Source organism: Chaetodon trifascialis, chromosome 8 (genome assembly GCF_039877785.1).
Source record: "Chaetodon trifascialis isolate fChaTrf1 chromosome 8, fChaTrf1.hap1, whole genome shotgun sequence".
NCBI classification, from domain to species: Eukaryota; Metazoa; Chordata; class Actinopteri; order Chaetodontiformes; family Chaetodontidae; genus Chaetodon; species Chaetodon trifascialis.
Window position 1 is genome coordinate 8,859,635 of NC_092063.1, and position 24,566 is coordinate 8,884,200.

At 40.9% G+C, this 24,566-nt stretch overlaps 2 protein-coding genes across 3 annotated transcripts; one reads left to right on the forward strand and one right to left on the reverse strand.

The window, feature by feature from the left end:
• Positions 1–809: 809 nt before the first annotated feature.
• vgll4a (vestigial-like family member 4a) lies at positions 810–8,173 on the reverse strand. 2 transcript variants are annotated; one of them, XM_070967916.1, is made up of 6 exons: positions 8,001–8,169; positions 7,329–7,483; positions 6,180–6,342; positions 4,932–5,157; positions 4,302–4,416; positions 810–3,164 (listed from the first exon to the last, which is right to left on the reverse strand). In XM_070967916.1, the coding sequence occupies exons 2-6, from the start codon at positions 7,408–7,410 to the stop codon at positions 2,965–2,967; spliced, it is 786 nt and encodes a 261-aa protein (XP_070824017.1). In that variant the 5' UTR covers positions 7,411–7,483; positions 8,001–8,169; the 3' UTR covers positions 810–2,964. The 2 variants fall into 2 exon arrangements, with proteins under 2 accessions (XP_070824017.1, XP_070824019.1); XM_070967918.1 differs by having other exon boundaries at positions 816–3,164; positions 8,072–8,173.
• A 2,415-nt stretch (positions 8,174–10,588) lies between these two features.
• On the forward strand, positions 10,589–21,228 carry syn2a (synapsin IIa). The gene is made up of 11 exons (XM_070967915.1): positions 10,589–11,456; positions 16,595–16,652; positions 16,753–16,844; positions 17,037–17,193; positions 17,327–17,416; positions 17,558–17,620; positions 17,804–17,946; positions 18,029–18,103; positions 18,288–18,390; positions 18,583–18,729; positions 18,971–21,228. The coding sequence occupies exons 1-11, from the start codon at positions 11,116–11,118 to the stop codon at positions 19,103–19,105; spliced, it is 1,404 nt and encodes a 467-aa protein (XP_070824016.1). The 5' UTR covers positions 10,589–11,115; the 3' UTR covers positions 19,106–21,228.
• Positions 21,229–24,566: the final 3,338 nt, after the last annotated feature.

Genomic DNA, 24,566 nt, shown 5'->3' on the forward strand with positions numbered 1-24,566 from the left:
AGCTTCCAAAGGGCCCTTCTTTGCCTTTTACTGCTACATAAACATCATAAATACTGTTGGCAACACAAAACCTTTATGCCTAAATCTGAACGAATCCTGTGAAGCAACATCTTAAAACTGAAATCAATGCAGAACTGTTATCCCACTACCTGCCACCACTCCCACTGATTTAGACATTCGCCTTTATTCCATGACTTCGTAGCTACACTTCAGTGGAAATGCAGACCATAAGACCTGTTTTTAACTGGAAAAGGAGACTTGTTGCCTGAATCTGTTCATATAAATCTACACATTGTAAATTTCACTGTGTATATTGCTTACTGCACCATTAGTCTTTGTATATATTGCTTCTTCTTCTGCTACTTAACTTACTGTTCAGTCTGTTTGTCTTTGTCCTCATTGAGCTGTTTTTCCTAAACAAGTACACTGAGTGCAATGTTCAAACCAGAGCCAAATTCCTTGTATGTGCACACATGCTCGGCCGATAAAGCCGATTCTGAGTCGATGCAGTACACAGAGCTTCACAGTCATCCCACCACCCTGCCATCACACCTGCTGATTACAATCTCCACCTATAATGACCGTGTCTTTGCAGCTACGCTTCAACTAAAATGGAGGAAATAAAACCTAATTTTTTTAACAGGAAAAGGGGACTTTATGCTTTAAATCAGGCAATCTAAGCAAAAATGTAAACAAAAAAAACCTGATACACATGCAAATAATACAATAGTTATATTACAATACAATAGTTTGCCATTATGACTGAAGTTTGTCACATTTTATTTAGGAAAAAGGATGACAAGAAATATGCAAAAGGTATGTATTTGTATGTTTATTTGGAAGTAATTACGTACAAAACAGTGGCATTTTCTTCCAGAGAAATAAGGATAAAAGTGAACAAGTGTTTCTTTTTTCTACGTGGATGACACCTGCAGCAGGTCCTCTCTGCAAACAGTCGTACGTACGGACGTACAGGTAGTCTAAATGTAGCAATTAAATAACAATGGACTAATACCCCAAACATATTACTGAAAAATCTACTTGTGTCAAACAAGCAGACTCCATGATAATCCCTAAATTCCACTAAGGTACACACAGAAAGCTAAACAAACTCATTAAACTGTTAGTACAGAAGTCTTTCTGACGCTGCACCAAGAAAGTCTTTTTGAACGAAAGACTGTTTGTGTTCCTGCACTTATTCAACATCTGACAACTGTGGGAAAAAATAATCAACTTTTCGAAAGATGAAAACAGCATGGTGAGAAGATAATGAGCATCCATGCTACATATGGGTACACTACTCTGAACAGAGGCAAAATATCTATGATCATTCCGCGCGGCGCAATGATAGTCGTATATGAGTAAAATAAAATATAAAGACAGGATAGTGTGTGTAGCATTTTAAAAACTGTAGAATATTAATACAAATGTATATGTTTTCACAGACAGTTAACTGACATACAGAAAAATCTTAATTTGCAGTATCATATCTTAATCAGTGTTGACAAACAGGTTATGTTACTAGGACTAGAGAATTTCAGAAGGGTGAGAAATTAATTTAAAACTCAACTGCACAAGAACGGAGACCTTTCCTCTATAATAAAGGAAGATTTTTGCAGCCTGCACCATGATTTGACCCCGATCAATGACACTGAACACAGCCGCGCTGATTGATACGTGTCGGGCAGTCATGGTGGAATGTTGATGCCTGCTAATCAATTAAGGACACCCACATTGCAAGTGCATTAAAATCTCAGTTTTAAGGGAAATCAACCGTTTTGTCATTGAAGGAATGGAGACGTTCTCTGTTCTCATCAGAAAGAAACAAATCAGTCAGAATTCTGCTGTCACTGTGTTTTAGCCAAACGTCAACGTGAAACAATCGACATGTTCAGAATAAATAAAGCCACTGTGAATAGACTGTGCTACAGAAGGTCTGATTGAGCTGTATTCAGTCATGTATAAAGCTTTAGCATCCAGTTGCACAGAATAACAAAGCATTATAGCCTTTTAAACTGCATTCAGACAACCTTGCCAGAGGCTGATTTGTAGATGGATGCTAAGATATACACCTACATATAGTAATGAAAACCAGATACAAAAAATATATTGAGTACAACTGTACCAGCAGTGAGTATTTCTAAAATGTTACAGATAAAAAATAAATTCTGAGTAAATATATAGTATAGAATAAGGTGTGTAATAGAAACCAGCTATTTGAAACATGCTTTCTAGCTAGACACATCTACTATGATTGATATTAGTTTATTAAGTAATCAGCCAATAGACAGGAAACTAAAATTATTTAGTTAACCGTGGGTAAGTCCAGTTCAGGATCTAAAAGAAGACAAACTAATCTTATGTCTTCAGAAAGCGGGGGGGGGGGGGGAGGGGGGCAGAGCTGTAACTGCATTATCACCATTTCAAAACACAAGGCGCCTTCTCGAACACATATGTTCCAACAGAAACACGTAACTGCTACCTAAATGGCCAGAAATGTAATAGCTCAAATGAGACCTGGCTGTCCTTTTCAAGTAATGTAGAAAAAAAAGCAGTGTGGTTTTAGAGCGAAAACAATAAAGACCAGATCTATGGCTTATATGGACAAGGCAAGAGAATTTCTTTGGCTGTCAAGGCGAGTGAAAGGCAGATAAAACAGAACATGAGCTCCTCACAGCCGAGCACTTTGTGAATCTCATTATCAACGCAGAATAAAACCTATGATTGTACAGTTGACATCGTCAACCCCGACTATTTATTTAGTCTTCTTCAAAAGAGAGACTTTGTGATTTTAGAGCACAAATCTGACCTTGAGGTTCACAAGGTAACAGTGTATGTGAGCACCATGTCTGACATTGTTCTTTGCTAAGGGAAGTTGATGCTTGGCAAGAGATGACAGTGGGTAAAATCCACTGTCGTATGCAAACACTAAGGAAGTGATTGTAATGTTTACTCCCCTCGGTTTCATGGATCTGCCTCTGGGGTCTGGTGACCCCCACCCTTAGCCTTGATCTGGAGCCAGGCATCTCCCAGCGCCTTGGCAAAGTGGTCGTCCACTGAACCTGTGATGGACACCGAGTTGGACACAGGCTCTGCTTCTTTGTAGTTTCTTCCGAGGCTGCGACGGAAGTGCTCCTCAATGACAGGATCGCTTACTGTGTTGGCTAAAATAACATCACGTGTGGAGGAGGGAGACCAAAAACCTGGTTATTACCTATTCTTTATTACCAAGCATGTAATATGTAAAAAGAGAATATTGATGATTACTCCATAAAGTTAACAAAAAGAAGGTAGTTTTAGGAATATTCCATCAAACTCTGGGCAATATAGTGTATTGGTGGAATATCTGAAAAGGTTTGGATGGCAAGCGTAGTACACAATAAAATTAGTGATCACTGAGAAATTGTGTTTTCAGGTATTCACGCTATTTGCCCATTCGAATGAGGTCAGCAACCCTCAGATAAACAGGTGTCACTTTGGTGGTGGCTGTGAGGTTAGCTAGCATGGTATTCATGCACAGTTTGTTCAGTAAAAGCATGTTTGAAATGATTTTACTTTAGTGGATATTGACCCTATGTTACCAGTGTAACTGTATCGCTGACACATGTCAATATTTGTTGATTTATCCTAAGCCATATCGTCTTCACCATACTGAATAATGTTATTGCACATTGCAGATTTTTTGTCATAAAATAGAAGAAAAAACTAAAGAAAAAAAAGTCAAGAAGCTGTTTAGAGTTCAAGACACTTGTCAGAAATCAACTGATCATATCATTTTTTATAAAGATAACACTCACTGTGCCACTCTGACAATGTCAACACTATCTCTGCCTTTTAGGCACCAAACCGGAGATACACTGTAGGTGTCAACATTACGGCAGAACACATTTAGCATGTTTACATTTGGCCAGTATACAGCCATCTCATCACATCAGAGAAATGAGATAACCTCATTTGTCTTCTGTTAGTAACTGCTTTAAAAAAAAGTCTTGTTTTGGTCTCAAGAGCATAAACATAATTAAAGTGTAAATCTCACCAGTGTTGGCTTACATTGACTCTGAATCCTTAAATATAAAACACAGTCACTGAGGACAGAATATGGTAGGAAATCCTCAGTAACATGTAAAATATGAAAATGATTTTAATCAATGAGCATTATATTAAAAGATCTGTCACACAGATGCAACCGCAGCAATAAACTAATATCACATTATACCAACTGTAGTACAGAGGGAGATGTCATACCACTACATATATATAGATTACACACTGTGCACTGTAATGATATTTTCAAGGCTTACCATTGGTCTTCCTCTGATCTGCAGGTGGACTGGGTGAGCAGCCATTCATGTGGCAGTGTGAGAGGTTACAATTGCGGTTGCTCGCAGGGGCACAGGTAATAACAGAGGGCCGATTCTACAGGTGGAAAAAGTGCATACAATCAGCTAAACACTGACACGATGCTATGTAGGGGTTGGTACCCCTCTTATGGCTCTGCTCCAGAGAGACTTGGCATGTAAAAACCAAAAGCACATTTCCTGTTTGATGTAAAATCAGAATTTGCTCATCTACGAATAGAAATAAAGAGATGAACGTCTCTTCAAGTGCTTGAGAAGTTGGCATGCTTCTAGTGCATAAAGCCCACGCAGTCAAAAGGTTGGGGTAGTAAGTGTGCGTCTACATAAAAGCCCTCGTGGACCTTCATGTACATGGGCAGATTCATGAATGTACATCATGCAGATTCTTTGCAGCCATGCTGATATGGCAAGCATGAATTGGACTTTATCAAATTGACTCAAACTAAAAAAAATAAAAATAAAAAAATCACGTAATAACTCGGGTGCACAACCTACAATTTAAAGTTTAGAGCTTTCATTCTTGTCACTGTGAACATGAGATTTACCCTCCATAAGTGCTAGAAGTCGACGTACCTGCTGACGCTCTACAGTCGCACTCATGGCAGACCTCTCCCTGCCCCCGACTCCAGTGTCGTGGCTGCTTTTGGTCAGAGCCAGCGGCTGGTCTACAGCATAGCCAGAAATGGAAGCATACAGGTGGTTCCCATGGAGACCGTTGGAGGAGAAAGTAATTTGCTCCACAGGAGTGTGACTGTGGCTCCAGTGCTCATTACGGTTGTCTCCAGCAGAGGGACGGGCCCTTGACAAAGAGAGAACAAATTAAACATATACCACCAACAGTTTTACCTTTTCATGGAAAATTCACCCATTTGCTGTCACATCTCCCGTCTATAAAAAGATGACAGCACACTGTGTAGACTGAGATCGTGGTTTTGTCTTTCTCTGTGTGCAACCTCTTCATCATTGTAGGCATCTCTTAGAATTACTGAAAAGACTGAATGCATTATTTCTCACTCGAAGACTTTGCTGTGCTTTTAATCTACGTTGTCTCTTAAAACCACAACACTTAACAGCCTAGAGGTGCTATCTGCATTCCACCAGAGGTCATGTTTGGACTTTTACTGCATTTATTTGTTGAGGATTTCTCTTGGTTCAAGCTGCTCTTCTAGGTGTGCAATGACCTCTGTAGCATACGCTGTTATCTGTTTAGTGGTACTATTCCCTAATCTTTGTTTAGAGGAAAGCAATCAGTAAATACCGATTTGTTGGGGAAACAAAACAGGACTCCATAGCAGGTCTCTCTAATAGTTAAACACATTACATCAAATATAACATTTGTAAAATAACCTTCTGCTATCATAAGCTTTTCCATTTGTTGGCCGTGGTACACCAACTCTAACTTTGAGATTTCATTCAAGCTCCTATGCTTTACAAATGTATAAACTGGAGTTCTGGTGTGTCCTTCACATTGTGATATGGTATGCTACAGTGGTAAAAAGGTGGCTTACTTTGTTTCAGTACATCAATACAAAATGAACAATTAGTGAGATGATGTGCTGTACAAAACAAATGTAAAGGAAAGCATCTGTATTGAACAAAGTTCTCCTCCTCCCCAATAATTTGACTTCTTTTGTACGATAAAGAGAAAAGCATCTGGTGAACTGTACGTAATTGCATCTACTTGCCACATGAATGAATTTAGAAGACAAGATGTTTTGTACACTATTTTTTTGACCAATGAAATTCAAAGAGCCAAAGCATCGACAACAGCAAGATTGATAGGGGATTATAAATATGACTTCATTTTTGAAAGGCACTTACAGCTGAGTGGCAAACAATCTGCTCATTTTGGTCATGTGGTCATCATCACAGTTGATTCGGTCGTCCATTTGTTCTTCGCCATACTTCCGTTTGCTTGGGCAGTGTGGAGGAGGCCCACTTATGTTGGCCATAGTTGTTGGCAGGGAGGGTGTCCTGGACTCATCTGTAAGAAAGAAATTGTCAGTACAAAATATCTAATTTAATTTAAGACAAGTACATAACTCCACACTGAACATAAACTACTGTAGCTTAAAACATCTACATTTATTGCATCATGAGCATCTTGCAAAAAGTTCCTCTAAGCCGTGCGGTTGATGTAACACGGCTGGGTCATACATCCAAGAAATCACTGGTTAACCACTAAACTAATGTGCTGGCCTGTAACGAAAAAGGCTACCAAACTATGTGTGGAAAGATGTGGAATATGGAAAGATGAGGACTTTGTTCAGTCTTCAGAGATCAAAACGATCAAGCAATGAACGAGGGAAAATCACTTGCTCAAACCTGACTGAATTCTGTATAAACACAAATACATACATTATTATAGCAAAGACATTTTCCTGTGTTTACTTTCTATGTTTTTCTTAAGGATATGGCCTCCCTACTGGCACAAACAGTGTAAGCAGTCTTTAGGCTTGACACAGCTACATCAAATAAAGCAAGTGTACTGGCTACTTGATGTTACACAAATCTTTGGCTAATGTGAAATTTCTACCATGCTATAGAGAATTGTGTTTAGAATTGTGCTATGAGGAAAGGACAGCTAATGTCATTTATGGTCGTGCTTCCGTTATTAAAAATGTAAAGTTACACTGACCACAAGAGTTCTAGTGCACTTCACTAAGAATCACTCACACACACACACACACACACACACACACACACACACACACACACACACACACACACACACACGTGTCCACTCCATCCTCAGTTAACAGTAAAAGTTGAACCTTGTCGACCTATCGTACATCAGAATTGATTTAAAGTTGTGTGCTTGATTTTAACCATAGGACAGGTAAAAGTAAACGTCAGTGGCAAACCAAAACAAATGCGGTCATTAGTTGGTAATTAGAGAAACCGCAACAATTAAGTTAAATACACAGATCAGAGAGACACATAACAACATTAGGACGATATCAAACTAACCTTCATAGTGCAGTCTCCCGATGTTATTGTTCATCTTGTCCAGGAACTGAGAGTTCAACAGGTCCATTCTAGTGAATAGCATTTACACGAACAAGCTAGTTGCTAACATCGATGTTAGCAAGATGTATCAGCGACGGTGACAAAAAGTGGGTATCCTGAAGAAGACAAAGAAGTGGGCAATTCAGATAATCGTCGGGAATGTATGCTTGACATACGCCTGAAGCAAGTTAATGAAAGCGGCTGGTGTTCTCTTGAAGTTAGCGTTTAGCAGGCTAACGATAGGTATCCTGAAGCTAACGTTAACGACGCTAGCACTACCGCTAGCTAAACACGTAGGCTCAGCTAACCGCTACAATGTTGTGCTAGCGCTACCCAGCCAGCTTTTACTGCCACATAAGTCAGATAAAACATCACATACGGTCGGACTGTGGTGATAGTTTTAACAACAAAAGCAGCTTTTCATATGTTGTTACAGCAGTTAGCTTCGGTGTTATCTTAGTTTCGGGAGTTAACAAACTCGCTCGCTAACTTTAGCTACTTTGTGTATGACACAAACCAAAGTTAGCTATTAACCGATAGTCCCCAACTTTGTAGTGAGCTAGTTTCAATGTTCCCGATTCAACCCGCAAAACCGAGCAAACATCAAACTACACTTTGTCAGTGACAACTTACAGCTGGGTTACGTTCACTTGGTTTATGTCCAACAACAAAAATCCAAAGTAGCGTAACGTGAAGTTACTCACTTCATCGACAAAATTAGCTTTACGGGCACAACATCACCATGGCTAGCCCTGCTTGCCTTTTCACTGCTTTCACGCACTTTCCCACCGCACGACTCCTCACACAAAGAGAGGAGAGCGGCCCTAGCGGAGACGAGGCGAACTGACCGTGTGGGGGTCTGCTCGGCTAAAAGCTGCGTTTATTCATGATAAATACTGTCATTTGCTATGAGCCACGGTATGGAGGTCTGCCCAGTGTTAGCAAAAAAAAAAAACTTCTTTAGCAACGCAGCTGTGCAGAAGTGGAAAAAAAATATAGCTAAAACAAAATAGTAAAGTCTAATGTAAAATATATTTTATAAATAAGTTTGACACCATCTTCACATCAGAGAGGCAAAGCATGTTTTACACTCTAAAATAAGGTGAGGAATTACAAATACAAATCCTTCTCCAAGAAGCTGTGAAACAGATGTTTAATTTGTCTATTGGCCCCAGATGATGGTCTTCATTGTGCTTTTGTATGTAAGTCTATTTATTTTTTGCATAAGGTAAATTCATTCTGCATGATTTTCAGAGGATACTATAGAGAGGGCCCACTGCAATGCCAGCAGATCAACAACCTGAGTGCAAAACAGACAAGGGGGGAGTTAGGGTCACCTGTCTGTTGGACCATGTGAGTTCAGACATCTAAATTAAAGGAGGAGGTTGGTTCAGATGTTCAGTACATCACTGCCACCAGATGATGTCACCCTCACATCCAGGCATAAGATTCATTGCATAGTGCAGCTTTTCTCTAACCGACATACAAGTAGAATTATATGCTGTCCTTGTCACTGTCTCACATGAAAAAAGACAAATTCAGGTCTAGTTTCAGTGGATATTTAGCAGATTGTATTTTATATAGTGTACAACACACATCATGCACTGCCTTCACTTATATAGAGAGCTTTGTAACCCGTGCAACATACAGCATCCTCTTCATCACATCCACGATTCAAAAGAAGAAGAATCCATGCCCTTTGACAGGAAAGAAGTACAACAGTTCTGCAGCAGATGTAAGACTATAAAGAGTAACCAGACAGCGTGACAGTAAAATTACAACATGGAGCAAAAGAATGACAATATTAAACAAAATGCAAACATGGAAGCTGTAATTAAATTAAATTAGAGCTTGAGTTTGCCAGTGTCATGGAGGGGATCATTATCATGTGTATGCTCTGCTTTGACAAATGCTATTATTATTATTATTGTCATTATTTACATGATTTTTTTAATTTTTTAAATTTCTATTAACAATTCGCTCTTCTGTTCCCTTTGTTGGAAGTGGTGGACTTGCTTCATCTACGGTTTGTGATGTTACACAAATACAGAAAATTCACTGGAAGACTTGAAAACATATAAATGTGGGCAACATTAAGTCCAAAAATACTAGCAGTAGAATAATACAGACAAACCATCTCAAACTTTGACTCCAGTTGCTCCACATTTCAAAGGACAAATTTTTGTAAATGATTCATCATCATTCAACTCCAAAAAACTAAACAGGTCATTTCTTTAAAGTAATGACCAGCACATACAAAATGTAGTTGTTTCTATGATGTTATGTTATGTTATGTTATGTCACTTTTTGTGCAAGTCGCCTCATGTTATATCTACAGTATTTTATCCAATTATATTATCCAAGAGCAGCACTGGAGAGTGGCCTCCCTGTGACTGTCAGTGCAGTTTAAATCTCCTGATGGCAGAGGGAGTGTGCAGTTAACCAGCTGAGCAGATTTCATGAGCATGGTGACTCCAGTCAACTAGAAATTTTAGCTTCAGGGTTGTTTGGTAGAAAAATATCCACACTGAGAATTAAGGAGTTCATTGCCTCAGCAGTAAGACGTATAAAGCCTTATATTGTTGTCTATCAGAATCAAACTGTGCGGTCCTTGGAACAGATGTGTGGTGACCTCTGAACATCACAAGTTATTGATTTATTGATCTGTTTCCTAAGCCATTTTCAAATTGTCCTTCAATTAGTTGTGTTGGAGACATGGTTGTCCACAGTGGTTTCACCACAAAGCTTTAGTTCCTTCTATATTCTTTGTTTATAGATTAATCAAATAGGATAGATCAGCCTACAAATGTATTACAAGGAGGTCTACCAGATTCTTTTTTCATCAAATTGTTTTTTCCCCCCTAATAAGTAATGAGGTTGTTAGTGTGATCTTTGCAAATACATTTGCTTTTCAGTATGATTTATGTTGGCAGATATTTTAGTACAGAAAAATATTGTAAACTGTGTGTTTGTGCTGTCATGTGCATGTGAAAATGTAATTACACATAATGGTAAACTGTGTTACCCATAATGGACATGTGCTGTCCAATTAAGTCTGATAAAGCATTGAGATAAAGCATGCCTTGCAGAAAATTGTAATAAGTATAATAAGTAGCTATATAAGGATTGATAAGTCAATTAAGAAAGAGCCATGCATCTGTGTCTCAAGGGACTGCTGCTGACGCTTGTCCTCTCATTCAGCATTGCCCACCAGTCCTAACAGCCATTTTAGATTTCATGCCTGCATTTTACACACACACAAATGCTGTGCATGGACAGAGGGAAGGGGAAACATGAGGACCAGAGGGAGCAGGAGCAAGGCGATTGTGATGTAGTACTCAGTGTAGCCTCTTGCACTTACACTGGAAACCCCTCTATTTAAAATGCTGTGGTTCAAGAAAGCATGATGCCTGTGAGGCAGTAGAAAATGGGGGAGGGGTAGGGAAAACAGGCACGCCAGTGAGTGAGAGAGGAGAGGACGAGAGGAAGGAGAGGCACAGCCGGAGCATCACTAGCAGTGGTTGAGCAAGGCACAGGGTAAGGGGATTGGTTGAGGGAGAGTGTAGCGTCACTGCCAGTGAGGGGGAGCTCTGAGGATGCTCCACTGAACTGGGAGGGAATACATTCGCTGGGAGTTTGCATTCAGAGCTCAGCCATCATCAGCCGTTCACTGAGAACAGGGACTCCTCTGCAGAATCATTCTCCACACCCAGCGCTTGTTGACTCTTCTGCTTTCTAAGCTGCAGCCATGAATTATTTGCGTCGGCGTCTCTCGGACAGCACGTTCATCTCCAACCTGCCCAATGGCTACATGACAGACCTCCAGAGGCCTGACCAAGCTCAGCCTCCTCCACCTGCTCCCACCACCCCTGCCAAGTCTCCTACAGCTGGGCCTACACCTCCAGCCACTTCCCCTGCTCCAGAAAGGAAACCTCAGCCATCTCAGTCCACCGGAGCAGGCTTCTTTAGCTCCATCACCAACGTTGTTAAGCAGACAGCTGCCTCAGCAGGGCTAGTGGAGCAGACCCAAGTCACGACACCTAAGAAGTTCAAGATTCTCCTGGTAATTGACGAACCACAACAAGAGTGGTAAGACAATGTGTTCTACTCAGTCATGTACTTCATCTTGAATCATAAAGAGGTTGTTGTTAGTTTACTCATCCTTGATGCAGATTTTTCGCCTCGTGATTCCACTAAATGTAGTAGTAAGGTAAGGGTTAAAGAACTGCTGAGACAACATCTGTATCAAGCACCCTACAGATATGAATGGGCACTGCTGCTGTGGTTTGATGGTGCAGCATGCCAGTGTCATGATAATAACTAAGGAAACATGGTCCATTGATTCTCAGCAGTAATGGCAGAACACGACATAGAGGATCTTCATTGTCCTCAATTTTGTCTTTGGTGTAAGAATGTTTTTTCTGTAGTATTTTATTGTGTTATACATTTTGGAGCAACAGAAGGTAGGTTTATGAAAGCTGCCTGCAGAAAAAAATGGTGAATTAACTAAAATCGTTGGCTCTGTAGTGTGTCTTAAAAATGAATGTTCCACAGGTTGTGCAGAATTTGGAAATGTACACTGTTTCTTTGGAGGTTGTCTGAATACTGCAGTGCTTTCCCTCCATCAATGGGGTTTCCCCCTGCTCACTGATAGCAGATCACGTGACGTGCCCTGCGCTAACATGGGGAACCATTAATGTAAGTAACTGCAGCCCAGGGTACATAGAGTTCCATTAGCTGATCATACCAGTGGTGTGAACACAGAGTAGAAAAACTGAACAATGTCATCTGCATGGCTATGTTTCTCAGCCTGCTGGGACAAAGGACCATCATGTCATTAATGTTGAGTGGATTTATGTTAAGGCATTTAAGCTGTTAGACTCACAGTCAGTGTTGTGGGGCATCTTATTCAGAGGTAACCTGCATCTTTGCCAGTCTACTGTGTTGAGCAATTAAAGTGCTCTAAATGAGTGTGCACATGGATTTAGAGGAAACTTTGAGAAGAGGCTGATATCTTGTCAAAAAGTAGAGAATAGAGTATTTCTTGCTGCATGATCAACACTTGTTTGCACAGCTGACATATTTTCCACAGCAATGTGTGTGCGAGGGCTGCGCAGCGGGATCGTGCAGAGGCTGCTCCACGCATTTGCACAGTTCATCTGTGTGATTGCCACCTATAGTAATTACGGACATTATCAGTTACCACACAAAGATAGACAGAAGGAAGGCGAACTCATACTGGGTGACGTGCTGACTTTGTGGAATTGTTGGACTTTCCTGTGGCATGGAAATAAAATCAAAATGAAATCTACACCACCCTTCTTTAAGCACTGGACAAAATCACAATATTAGTTAGTGAGTGAGATAGACTAATTCATTTTTTAAAATTAAACTTTTCTTTTTTTTTTCCTTTTTTTTACAGAGAGAGGAAATAGACTATTCCCAGACATGAAGTATTTGTACACTGTGCAGATGGAAAAAAGTCTTCACATTTGGGATCCATCCACGCAGGATTTCAAGTTGTATACAATGCATGTATCGTGTATCACGCGCAGACCATAACAAGATGGCCATTGTGGCTGGATTTCATTTTGCATTCATTAAGATACATACAAAGCTCAAAGCACAACAAATCACACAAATATTAGGATATCGGCTTGCCTAATTCTTGCTGTGTCCCCTAATCCTGTTTACGTGTGCAGGACTGGCCATTTATGTACGTAATAGATACCTTAATCAATGCTAATGAGATCAGGCCCTCGTCGGCGAGATGGATGCCAGCCATATGCATCCACTTGCTCCACATTTATTATGAGTGGAAAGGGAGCCGCTGGTTGAGGAATAAGGATTATAGTATGTTGTGCCAATACACAGGCAGAGGAACAGAATGCAATACATTAAACTAAAACCATGTCGTTCATCAAAGGTCGTTCCTATTGAGAATACTGAGTAGGTTGGACTGCGACTAAGATAATGTTTCACACTTTTCGTTTCATTTTCACTGTCAATATTTAACAAGATATGAAATAGTTCCTCTGTATTAGACAAAAAACATTAAGCAATTTCCTTCTTTGACATTATTTCTGTTGCCTATTCAATATAATGTTATTTCACCCTATTTCCATTTTGCTCCGAGACTAGTATTACTCCTAATGTTGTCTTGCTTCGTATATCTGCTATACATCCACTTGGGAGATCAGCTAAAATACTTCACTCAAAGGGCTTCTTCTGTCTGAGTGCTGCATCTATTTTTCATGGCTGCTCAATATCACTTGAGCAGGGAGTTGTACATTTGCTCGTTGAGGAGACTTTGCACACCGTAGTTGTGAGTTACTACAGCAGTTTAAATCAGTCTTGGTTTACTCGTAGTGGTGTGGATCTGCTTCATTCACCTTCAGTGTTCTGCAGCTTAATGTAATGCGCTGAAACTGCTTGAAATTGGTCCTATTTAGACTATTAGCTGTAACATAAAGACACAAAGATCACATTGAGAATGATTCGGAGAGCAAAGTGTGAAATACTGCACACTTTGTATTCAGCTCTCACAGCAGCAGGACGAAAACCATAAAAATATACCTCTTGGCAAGCTAGAAGAAGATGAAATGTCTCTTTATTTTTATGCAGGTTTTGCTGAGTACCTAATATTCTCTGCAATGTTGGCACACCTTGGGTCTGAGGGCTTGTTTATGTGCTGTGTTTCGTTGTGCAACAGTTTCACTTTTTACACCCGCTGGCACAAAGCAAGAGTGATGGGACCTGGTGGCCCCAAGACACAGTCCTCTAGATTAAGTGCATCTGGTAGAAGGTTCAACCACCAACATCTATTTACAGTTACAGTAAAGAGATTACATTCAGTGCGATCATTCACTTATTGACCATTTATGTCAATTCTGCAAAATCTACAGTTAAAAAACAGCTTTTTGTATTTCAGAGTGTTTACAAATGGACACCTATGCAGCAACAAATGAGGACTATTTCAGTGTCTGAGATGTTTCAGACATTTTCTTTATTACACGTCTTGTTCAGCACACAGGTTGTTACTGAGAACTTGGCAAGTAGTGAAAGTGTAAAATTTCAAGGATCTACCAATTGCAAAATGTCCTGCAATTTTACAGTCAGTCATATATATAGCGTGGGCAATTATTTGGATAAGGACTTGAATTAACTGTGTAGGATAAAAGGTATGCTGATAAAGTCAGTGGCTGATGGAGTCACTGCACATACAGGGACAGAACCTTCTGTCATTCAGCCAGTGTTTTACTCGTTAGATGAAGCTCCTCCGCAGAGGTTCGATTCGTGCCAGGATCGCTCTGCCATAAATTGCTCTTATGACAGGAGGAGCCGTCTCGCTTATCAGACTAATGGCCGACATGTCCCGCTTCCCTATTCTTTCACTTGCATTCGTTTGATTTAGTCGCTTAATGTTCAAAATTACTGAAATACATAAGAGACTGTTTTAACTGGAACTGGAAAGTGAATGTTTTGTACTGTGAGCTTAACCTCATTCAAACATTAGCCTCACGAGAGTGAATGCTAAGCAGGCTATGTGATGAGACATTAAAATTCATTGAGGGTTCCCGTTTATCAAGCTCTCAGGTGAATCATCCGAATGAAAAATTCTTTCACAGCAGTATGTGACGGCTGAATGAAGTGGCTCAGTTTTTCTACATTGGAATCACGCTGGAATCACCAAAGAGGGACATACTTGTTTTATCTTATTTGGCTTTTCATCTCATCTTTAGTTCAGGTCAAGAGGAGGCCACCCGTATTGATTCTTACAAATGAATGATTGGATCACCATCATGCTCCTCTTTCTCTCTCAGTGAGCAGCTACAGCGCCCAGAGACTAACTCCAGTCTTCAGGCCATGTTAGGCAAGGGCAATGGCAGAAGTATTCCTAATATATAACAATAATGCCCTTTGTTTGTGGATGAACGCTTGTGCAAGGACAGCACAGACATGGCCTAGATTTGAACTAGAGGAGCGGGATACTTTGACGTGACTGTCAAATTCTAATGCATAGTAATGCACCGTGCTGAAAGATCATGTTAAATGCACTACAGGACGTTTGACGTGTGGCTTCTATGCTCGGTAATTATATTGCACTGGGCTCTGCATAGATCGAATACATAATGTCATGCTCCCTCGACACCGCCGTTCCACTAGCTGACAAAGATTCAAATTTAAATCAGAGGCTTGTCTTTCTCATGTCTCGTCTCTGTGTTTCTCTCGAGGGGTCGTGTTGTGGAAACAGTCAGAAACAGAGCATTCATCACAGTGCAGGGCAGGCTTTTCATTTTGCCAGATATAGGAGCAGTGATTCATATTTTAATGCTTGTTTTCCTCCACAGCGAAATAGATCCCCATACTCTAATTAGATTGAGGATGAATTATTCAGCCTTGCCTCCTCACTAAATATGCAGGGAGCGCAGGGTACGTGACAGCAGGGTGATGCGAGCTAAGAAGAAGGTGAACTTCACAACATGTCCTCAAAATGTGTCAACACAACTGCACTGAAACATGGACTTTCTACAGATCACATTTGGATAGAGGTGGCTTTAAAATATTTTGCACAACATCAGTTTAACACTGTTGCACTGCAGAATAAAACCTCCACCGCGGCAGCTTGAGGAAAAAAGGCTCTCAGTGGTGTTGATTTACCGTAGATCTCGCTGTAGTTTCTTCTGTAGCAGCTTACGTTGTCAGGCCCAGGCCCTGCACATCCGTTTAGGGAAAAAAAAAACGAAGAAATCGAACACACTGTGAACACTGACAATCAGTTCTGCAGTTTTCATCTCAGTGGGGTGTCAGTATGTACTGTAGACACTGATCCATCTTAATCTTCAATCCCATGGGAAAGATTTCTTCTTCAGCTGTGATCCAGGAGGGGAAAAAAAGAGTTTAAAGACCCACAGGTGTAAGTTATTCAAGCCAGAAAAGCTAGAGACACCCTGTTTTAAAAAGTGCTGAATCACCCAACTCACCAACGGTCAGCCATTTTCTGAAATTTCCAATTAAGAGCGTTCAATGGGAATGTTATCTCGCTGCATCATGCCCCACTGGATAGTACTACTAGTAGACCAGGCAGTAGGTAGTTCATTGTACAGTCTTTAAGTGTTGCAATGTTTCCTTGTTGGCAGATTGAAGAGAAGAAGTGTTAGAAAGGCAAAGTGATATGTATTCAACATTAATTCATATTCCGTTCTCTGTGCTGCTGTTTTAACCAGGGCTAAATTATTCCGCGGAAAGAAAATACTTGGGGATTATGACATCAAAGTGGAGCAGGTACGTTTCAATATGCCAGTTATATCCATTACTTATGTAAAACAGAATAAAGAAGTTTAAGCACTCTGTTCTCATGCTTCTGTAACCATCAACTCCTCAGGCTGAATTCAGTGAGATCAACGTTGTGGCTCATGCCAACGGCACCTGCAACGTTAACATGCAGGTCCTCAGAAATGGAACCAAGGTTATGAGGTGAGACACACACACGCAAAAGAAGGCAGAAAAGATAGAGAGATTTATGCTCCAAAGTGTTTTGATCGATAGGGATGTTGGATATCCACCTACACTGCTGACTGGCTGATTCATCCACATTGCTGGCAGCACAGTTTGTCGTTTCTCTGCTCAGATTTTTTGTCACATCTCTGCCACAATTCTGCCTTCTAGGTCATTCAAGCCGGACTTCGTCCTCATTCGTCAGCATGCCTTCAGCATGACCCAGAACGAAGATTTTCGCAACCTGATCATCGGGCTGCAGTACGGAGGTGTCCCAAGCATCAACTCCCTTTCTTCCATCTACAACCTGTGTGACAAGCCATGGGCGGTAAGCACTCAGCAGCCAGGGAGAGCTCTACTGTACAGCAATGAAGCAGGAAAAGGGACAATAATAAGAATCTATCTCTGTCTGCATTGCATTCTGTCTATTGTCTGATTTATTTACCTGTTTGTGTGTCCAGTTTGCCCAACTTATCAACACCCACAGGAAGCTGGGTGCTGAGAAGTTCCCTCTGATTGAGCAGACCTTTTACCCGAACTACAAGGAGATGGTGAGAACTTGTCATCACCTACTTCCTGCTACAGAATTTTTGTCTGATAATAATAAAAAAAAAAACATTGGCTGCATGTTTGCAAATGTGAGATGAAAGTATGAAGCAGAATACTGGATAATATAGGAACTCTTACTTTAGGTAAGCATGCCATCGTTCCCTGTTGTTGTGAAGATTGGACATGCCCACTCTGGTATTGGAAAGGTACAGAGATTTTTCTTCTTGCAGCAATATGAAAGAATGCATCATTTTTTTTGATTCAGAAACAGAAGCGTGTTAAATATATACATTGCTAGATTCACCAGATGGAATATCAGCAGCATGTTGTTCCCTCTGAGAGTCAGTGAAGTGTCAGATGCATTTTTATGCGTCTTTCTTTGTGTTCAGGTGAAGGTGGACAATCACAGTAAGTTCCAGGACATAGCCAGTGTCGTGGCTCTCACCCAGACGTACACGACCACAGAACCTCTCATCGACTCCAAGTACGACATCAGGATCCAGAAGATTGGCACTGACTACAAAGCCTACATGTATGTTTAAATACACTCTGGTTACTTCAACTTGAAGCAAAAGAGAAACAGCAATGACATTTTTGTAATTTATGTGCTTCAGGAGAACGTCTATATCCGGTAACTGGAAGACCAACACTGGCTCAGCTATGCTGGAGCAGGTGGCCATGACTGATAGGTGAGTGTTAAATAAGAATACACTCCAATATAAAGAGAAAGAAAGGTCAGTTAATTCTGTTACACATGGATTATTAGCAAGCAGCTATTGGTGGGTTAGCTTGCTTGTGTCGTGCATACTAACGTGTTCTGTAGAAGTGACTGTTTTGTCTCATTATGCTGCTGCTGTTCATTGTTTTGTTCAGGTACAAGCTGTGGGTTGACACCTGCTCAGAGATTTTTGGGGGTCTGGATATATGTGCAGTCAAAGCTATCCATGGCAAAGATGGCAGAGATTTCATCACAGAGGTAGGAGTCTGGGGTCATCAGGTCTGAAATGATATTTCTGGAGCAGACTGAACTGTCTGAATACATTAAAGTACCAATATTTCCTGCTCCTGTATCAGCCGGCATATTTTATATGAAGACAAGATTTACACGAGGCACTGCTCAGTGGTGCTGACATCCTCTCTCTGCTATCTCATCCTCCTTGCTGCGCAGGTGGTGGGCTCTTCTATGCCCCTGGTAGGTGAGCACCAGGCCGAGGACAGGCAGCTCATCGCTGACATGGTGCTGGCAGCAATGAACCAGTCAGCAGAGAACGAAGCTAATGCTCTGCAGAGGCCCACCACCATACAGCCATCCCAGGTAATGTCACACACACACACACACACACACACACACACACACACACACACACACACACACACAGATTAGAAATGGTTTTAGCCAGTTTAGTGTCATTGTTAATGATAATGTCCCATTTAAGTTGCTAAACATTAGCAGTTATCTACATTATGGGATTCAAATTCAGCTGCTTTTAGATGCCTCTGGCAGAAAACCATCACAGTTATTGCTGGATGAGTAAGCTATTTCTTTGTCTTTATAGGGAGCTGGCCAGAAGGGGGAGATCACCGGCGACCCCACTAAGAACGGTGCTGGGCGCCCGCCTCAAGGTTGTCTGCAGTACATTCTCGACTGTAATGGCGTTGCAGTGGGTCCAAAACCAGTCCAGGCCAACTGAGTCACTCTTGAGAAAGGCAGGAAGTGTCAGAGTCTAGATAACAATGACGTACCTTAGCTGAACACAAGCGCAGACGTGTGTGTGTGTGTATGCCGATAGCTGGAATCAGATCTTGGTGACGTGAGCTTGGTACAGCTGAGTGCTGGACCGGACTGTGTTTTTAACTCTATGCAGTGTCAAAATGTACTGTCTACTCGTTGACCTGTTGATTTGTGTGCTTGTATAGGTCACCTATGTTTCAGTAGCTGTGGTTCTTTCTTTGGGGCTGTTGTTGATGATGTAAAAAGCAGATTGTGCCTACACTGAGTTCAGTGCTGCTCTGTGCTACCTGTTCGACCCAGCTATGAATCTTTTCTTTGCCCCCTCCCCCTTTCTGTTTTCTATTTTGGTGTGTACCTTTAGATATTGTTCAAACTGTGGGCTATCGTGCAGTTTGAAGTTTGTGTATATCTCAATATGTATACAGTACGTGAGCGTGTATGGCTGTAGTGGTGATTATTTTCATACTTATACTAATAGATATTTATTTTTGTTTTTGCATGACTGATACAAAGGCAGGTGGAAGTCAGTTATTAATGTCTGATCAAGTGGGATGTTCACGTAACATCGCTGTTTTACCCAAGCTGTGTTCCCTGTGATTCATGCATTGTGAATGTGTCATAAGAAATGTATATTACATAACCTCTACAGGATACATGTATTCATTGCCAAACATGCATTAAGACAGTGAGTGCACCGGTGTACACTCCTGCGTACAAATACAACAGAGACATATGTGGCCTTTCTTAAAGTTCATTTTTTCATCTATTATGTCATGAGAGAGATTATTTAGAACAGTTTTAGGATATTTATAGATTGACACATAATAAATATTAAGATTAGATTTATTAAGATTTATTATGTAGGATGTTGTGCAGGTGTGCACACGCAAATTCAATATATTTATATAATTTTGAACCAAAGAAGAAATTATTTACTTTCAATCAGTCTTTGCACTCCAGTAACCCACAATGTAAATATCAGCGAGGGGACTGTTAATCCTGCAGTGTGTCGCACCGAGTGTGTAGTTTCATCCGAGAACGACGTTCCAGGACAGTGTTGTAAATCACACGTCTGTGAACTGATGCTGCATTCAAATTGTTGTTGTCTTTTGATTGATTGAAGCAGGCATTACGGCTGATACAGAAAATGTGTATATTGTATGATCTGCTGTGAAATGCCGGATATAAAGCCCCCCCCTGTGGCCCTCGCACTGGATATCGGCTATCCTGGTTGTGTTGCCATGACAACAGTACAAGTACTCTGAGGTTTAGTGTGGACTGTTACTGCCATTCAAAGATTTAACACGTTTAATCTTAACCACACTCTTCCTGTGAGTTGATGGAAAGTGCAATATAAATCTTTGTTTTTTACTCAATAACGTGTTTATTTTGAAACCAGATCTTCCATCGGATTGATTCAAATAGCTATAGTCATCCACACATTCAATTGCTTTCAGACGTTTTTACACAAACGTCGCCATCACTTGGTTGTCGTCCAGTGGCTTCGGTGGAGGCCATTTCATATATCTCACACCCTAAACGGTGAAACAGCTAAAAAGCAACCAAATCAACTGTAAAAAGAAATCTGTACCGTTTTCCAACAATTTGTTTGTTACAATAGTATAAAATATGTTCAGCAAGCTCCGTATGTATTTCTTTTCCGAGTTGTATAAAGTGCAATTGTATCTGTGAGCGTGTCTTTGTAAAAGCCATGCCTGAGGCTTTATGGGTGTGTTGTTTTGTTTCATAGGAAATATGCCATGGCATTGATTTCCAATGGAGGAACGTGCAGAGGTACAACAAGTGCATGGTTAGGCCTTGATTCAGTGATCGTGGTTGAATATTTCAGAAATTGTAACTGGGCATGTTTATTTGGCCGCTGTGTTGAGGTGAGGAGGTACTTCTATCTTCAGACCTGCAGGACTGTAACTAGTGAGGGCCAATGCAACATGCTACATATGTGTACATTAAAACCGGTGTTGGACTGTTTAAATCAAGATCAGAATACAAGATGTTGTGGAAAAAAATCCTTCCTGGATATTTCCCCTCTGTCACTGGCAATAAAGCTTCCTTTGCAATATACGTTTGGTCTGTGTCCTGATGTGTGTTATGTTATGAGTAGCATTATTTCTTCAGGGAAGCTGCATGGCTTCCAGTGCATGAAGTGATACCTGTGTTGTGGCAGAGATGATTGTATTGTGATAATATTCCCTCTGCTTTGACTGTGCCTTTATTTTGCAGTGTCTGTCTTACATGTAAACATGTGGGATTACCATGAGAACACGCAAGATGAACATATTAACATCGCATTTGAAGCTTTCATGCATTGTTCTGTCTTCATAGCTGAGATGGCTGAATATCATAAATTATGTAATAATGTGGTGAAACTAGGGGGCCCAGAGGAACCCCAGGGATTTCTTTCACAAAGGCCTGCTCCAAGGTTGATCCTCAAGCCTCCTGCACACGACGCCGGGGGAAAAACATCCCCAGCTGAAGTAAGAATGTATAGCTAGCATGTTCAACTCACTTGTGAATTGACAGACACTCAGAGGCATTATGAGGTACACCTGTGCAATCTAATGCAAGTCAATACAACGATTCTGCTATAAAGACATTTATAATGTTTAGCTTGTCCTTTACATACCTGAGGTGCGCAGAGTATTATGACAGTGGCAAACCTAACATTACAGGCATCATAAAGATGAAATGTATCAGCATGGCAGCTGTTACATTGGGTTGCATTGGATCCTACAGGTGTACCTAATAATGTGGCCACTGAGCGTATACCCTGACTCACTCTGCACATGCAAAGTCACGATTCTCTTATGTTCCAGCAAATCCCGCTCCCCGATCAGTGCCTTTGGTCTGACAGACATATTCAGGCTGCCAGTGAGGACACAGGGAACAGTGACACCATCCGCAATCTGAGGAAGTCCTTTGGAAACCTGTTCACTGGATAAAGAAGGTCAGCCTCAATGAAGTGATATGAACCTGGAAAGTCAATGTTTTTTTCAAATTAAATGTATACCCACACTATGTATAATGAAATGATTATCAGTAATACAGGCGTACACTTATGTCCGCCTGGTGCTGACCTCCTGAACAGTCGATAATGCATTGTTTTCATTCACTACATTGTGGTTATAGTGGTTATCATTAGTAAATATTGAATAATAAAAAAGGTATTGTAGTGGTGATCTATTTCTAATTATATTTACTGCAGTGGACCCACTGGTTGGACCAAGGTAATCAGTTTATTTGGTCCTTGCTTTGAACCAAAAAGCTGCAGATTCATGTTGAGCTGTGAATGTGACCGGTTCCTCTTGTGATTTAAAGTCTGAGTTATCGGGTGAGATGAAGCTGAAGAAACGATGTTCTGGCTCATAAAACCCAGGAAATAAAATTTGATGAACTTTTCACTAAAATACTGACTTTATGAGAATCACGTTTTATATTAGCTCCCTGACATCAAGACAAATCTGTTGGGCACATGCATTGCGAAGTAAAGCACATTCATCGTTCAGGTTTGATGATTATTATTCTCTTGATTATGCTTCTACCACATTGAACAACGTCTCAGAAAATTAGGATGGGTGCTCAGTGACACCATAATGATATTGTTGTGTTATTGCTTTATATTTCTGCCTTTGTAATAATCAGCCAGCAGCATTACAGTGTCCACACACACTTCAGTTCTTCACTTCACAGATTTGTGTAGCACCAAACACTTGAGCTACTGTCTGTGGGAGAGCGCAACCATTTCTAATAAGGAGGGAGTGATCCTTAAACATATATCACGCTGACATCTGCTCAGTCCCTGCTATTTCTAGATTGAGGTGAAGTGAAGGTGTGCCAAAATATCTTTATCTGTTCTCTGTTTTTGTGCTAACTACCTGATTGATGGTGGTGCACACCAAAAACAATCAGAATATATATTTATTTTCAGTGAAATATGTATGTGTGTTTAAACATTTAAGTGCACATATACGCTCTATAAAAGATACAGTATATATATCTGATAAAGATTGCTTTTTTCACTGATATGAGGCCTTGTTATGCTCCTCCTCTTGTTATTCATGACAGCACAGACAGGTTAGATCTTTGTAAACTGTCATCCATCTGTGTCTGAAACTGTCTGCCTGCAGATGTCCAAAGAGTAATCGACATGGCCGCAGAGGCTCCTCTATGCCCTGATGGGAACATAAGTTTGCTGAGAAGTCTGACATACTGGAGCAGCTGTTATTTGTCTTAGAACAGCAGATTCACGTTGTCTTTTTTAATAAATATCTGCAAATATCTCCCACAGATAAAATATGCTCACCACGATGTATTTGTAATTTTCCAGATGGCACTGATGTTCTTTCCCCTCGTAACAAGCAGGCTGACCTGGCCTGGTGATTGTAAAAGCCGCTTGAGAACTCGGAGGAAGGAGGGCCCTGAAGCTCCAGCTGAGGAGCTTCGGTCTAGACTCCTCCCAGCTGTCTGCCAAGCTGCTGCACAACATGAACAACTTGCGCCCTGTGGGGGCACGCTGCACTGACCATCTGCTGGAGAGCACAGCGGAAGACGAGCGCTTGCTTCCCGTAATGAGGGAGAATGTCGTGGTGCTGTGTGATAAACATGGGCATCATTAAATATCATGTAATGCACCTGATTACTATTTCTGACATGACATGACATCACATCACATCACATCACTTATTTTAATATTACTTAACCTAACTGCACTCATATTGCTATGCGCATACAAAACACACCGTAATGTAACGTACCCTCACCTCACATCACAGAAAACAGGACAGACCAGAACAGTGTATGGTCTCTTTGTCATACTCACTGCTTCCACTGGTCTAAAATGGTACACAACAAAATAACACCATCCCTTTAAAGCTGCTTCAGCTGCAGAACATGTCGTGGAGAAGCCCAGCAAACACACAGAGCCTCTTGTTGCCATCTACTGGCGGAGCCGATGCACCAGAGGCCTACATACAGTATCCGTGTTATTCTGGTTACATAATTAGCCACTTGAGCTGTCTGAGTGTGCCTTCGCTTCGTCAAAGAACTGAAACAACCCCTGAAATGACAATCCCAGCATTTTTTTTTTTTTTTCATGCACAAATGAAGGTTGCCGTGGCAGCGTCATGGATGAAACGATGGCCTTGTCTTGTGGGTATATTAGAAAATGAGGCTCGTGTGAAAATCAAAATGATGGGTTTTTATTTCCGGATAGAGTTTGAGGCCATAACAAAGAGAGCTCCGTAGCTGTCTTGGCAGGGCCGATTAAAGTGATTGAAGGCCCCCTGTTATAGAACGGCACACCACGTCTGGAGGACGTGTTTGTCAAATTGTATTAGTTTAATGTTTGAGGAAAATGTCTCGCTGTCTTCGCTTTGAGTCTGCGTTGCCTGAAGGGATCTGTG

Bases quoted from the DNA above. Each gene is read 5' to 3' on its own strand.
- vgll4a (XM_070967916.1), bottom strand. From the start codon at position 7,410: ATGCTATTCACTAGAATGGACCTGTTGAACTCTCAGTTCCTGGACAAG. The intron at 4,417-4,931 runs GTACGTCGACTT...TTCCACCTGTAG, and splicing joins CGACTGTAGAGCGTCAGCAG to AATCGGCCCTCTGTTATTAC. The intron at 3,165-4,301 runs GTAAGCCTTGAA...ATGTTATTTTAG, and splicing joins AGATCAGAGGAAGACCAATG to CCAACACAGTAAGCGATCCT.
- syn2a (XM_070967915.1), top strand. From the start codon at position 11,116: ATGAATTATTTGCGTCGGCGTCTCTCGGACAGCACGTTCATCTCCAAC. The intron at 17,194-17,326 runs GTAAGCACTCAG...TTGTGTGTCCAG, and splicing joins TGTGTGACAAGCCATGGGCG to TTTGCCCAACTTATCAACAC. The intron at 18,391-18,582 runs GTAGGAGTCTGG...CTTGCTGCGCAG, and splicing joins GCAGAGATTTCATCACAGAG to GTGGTGGGCTCTTCTATGCC.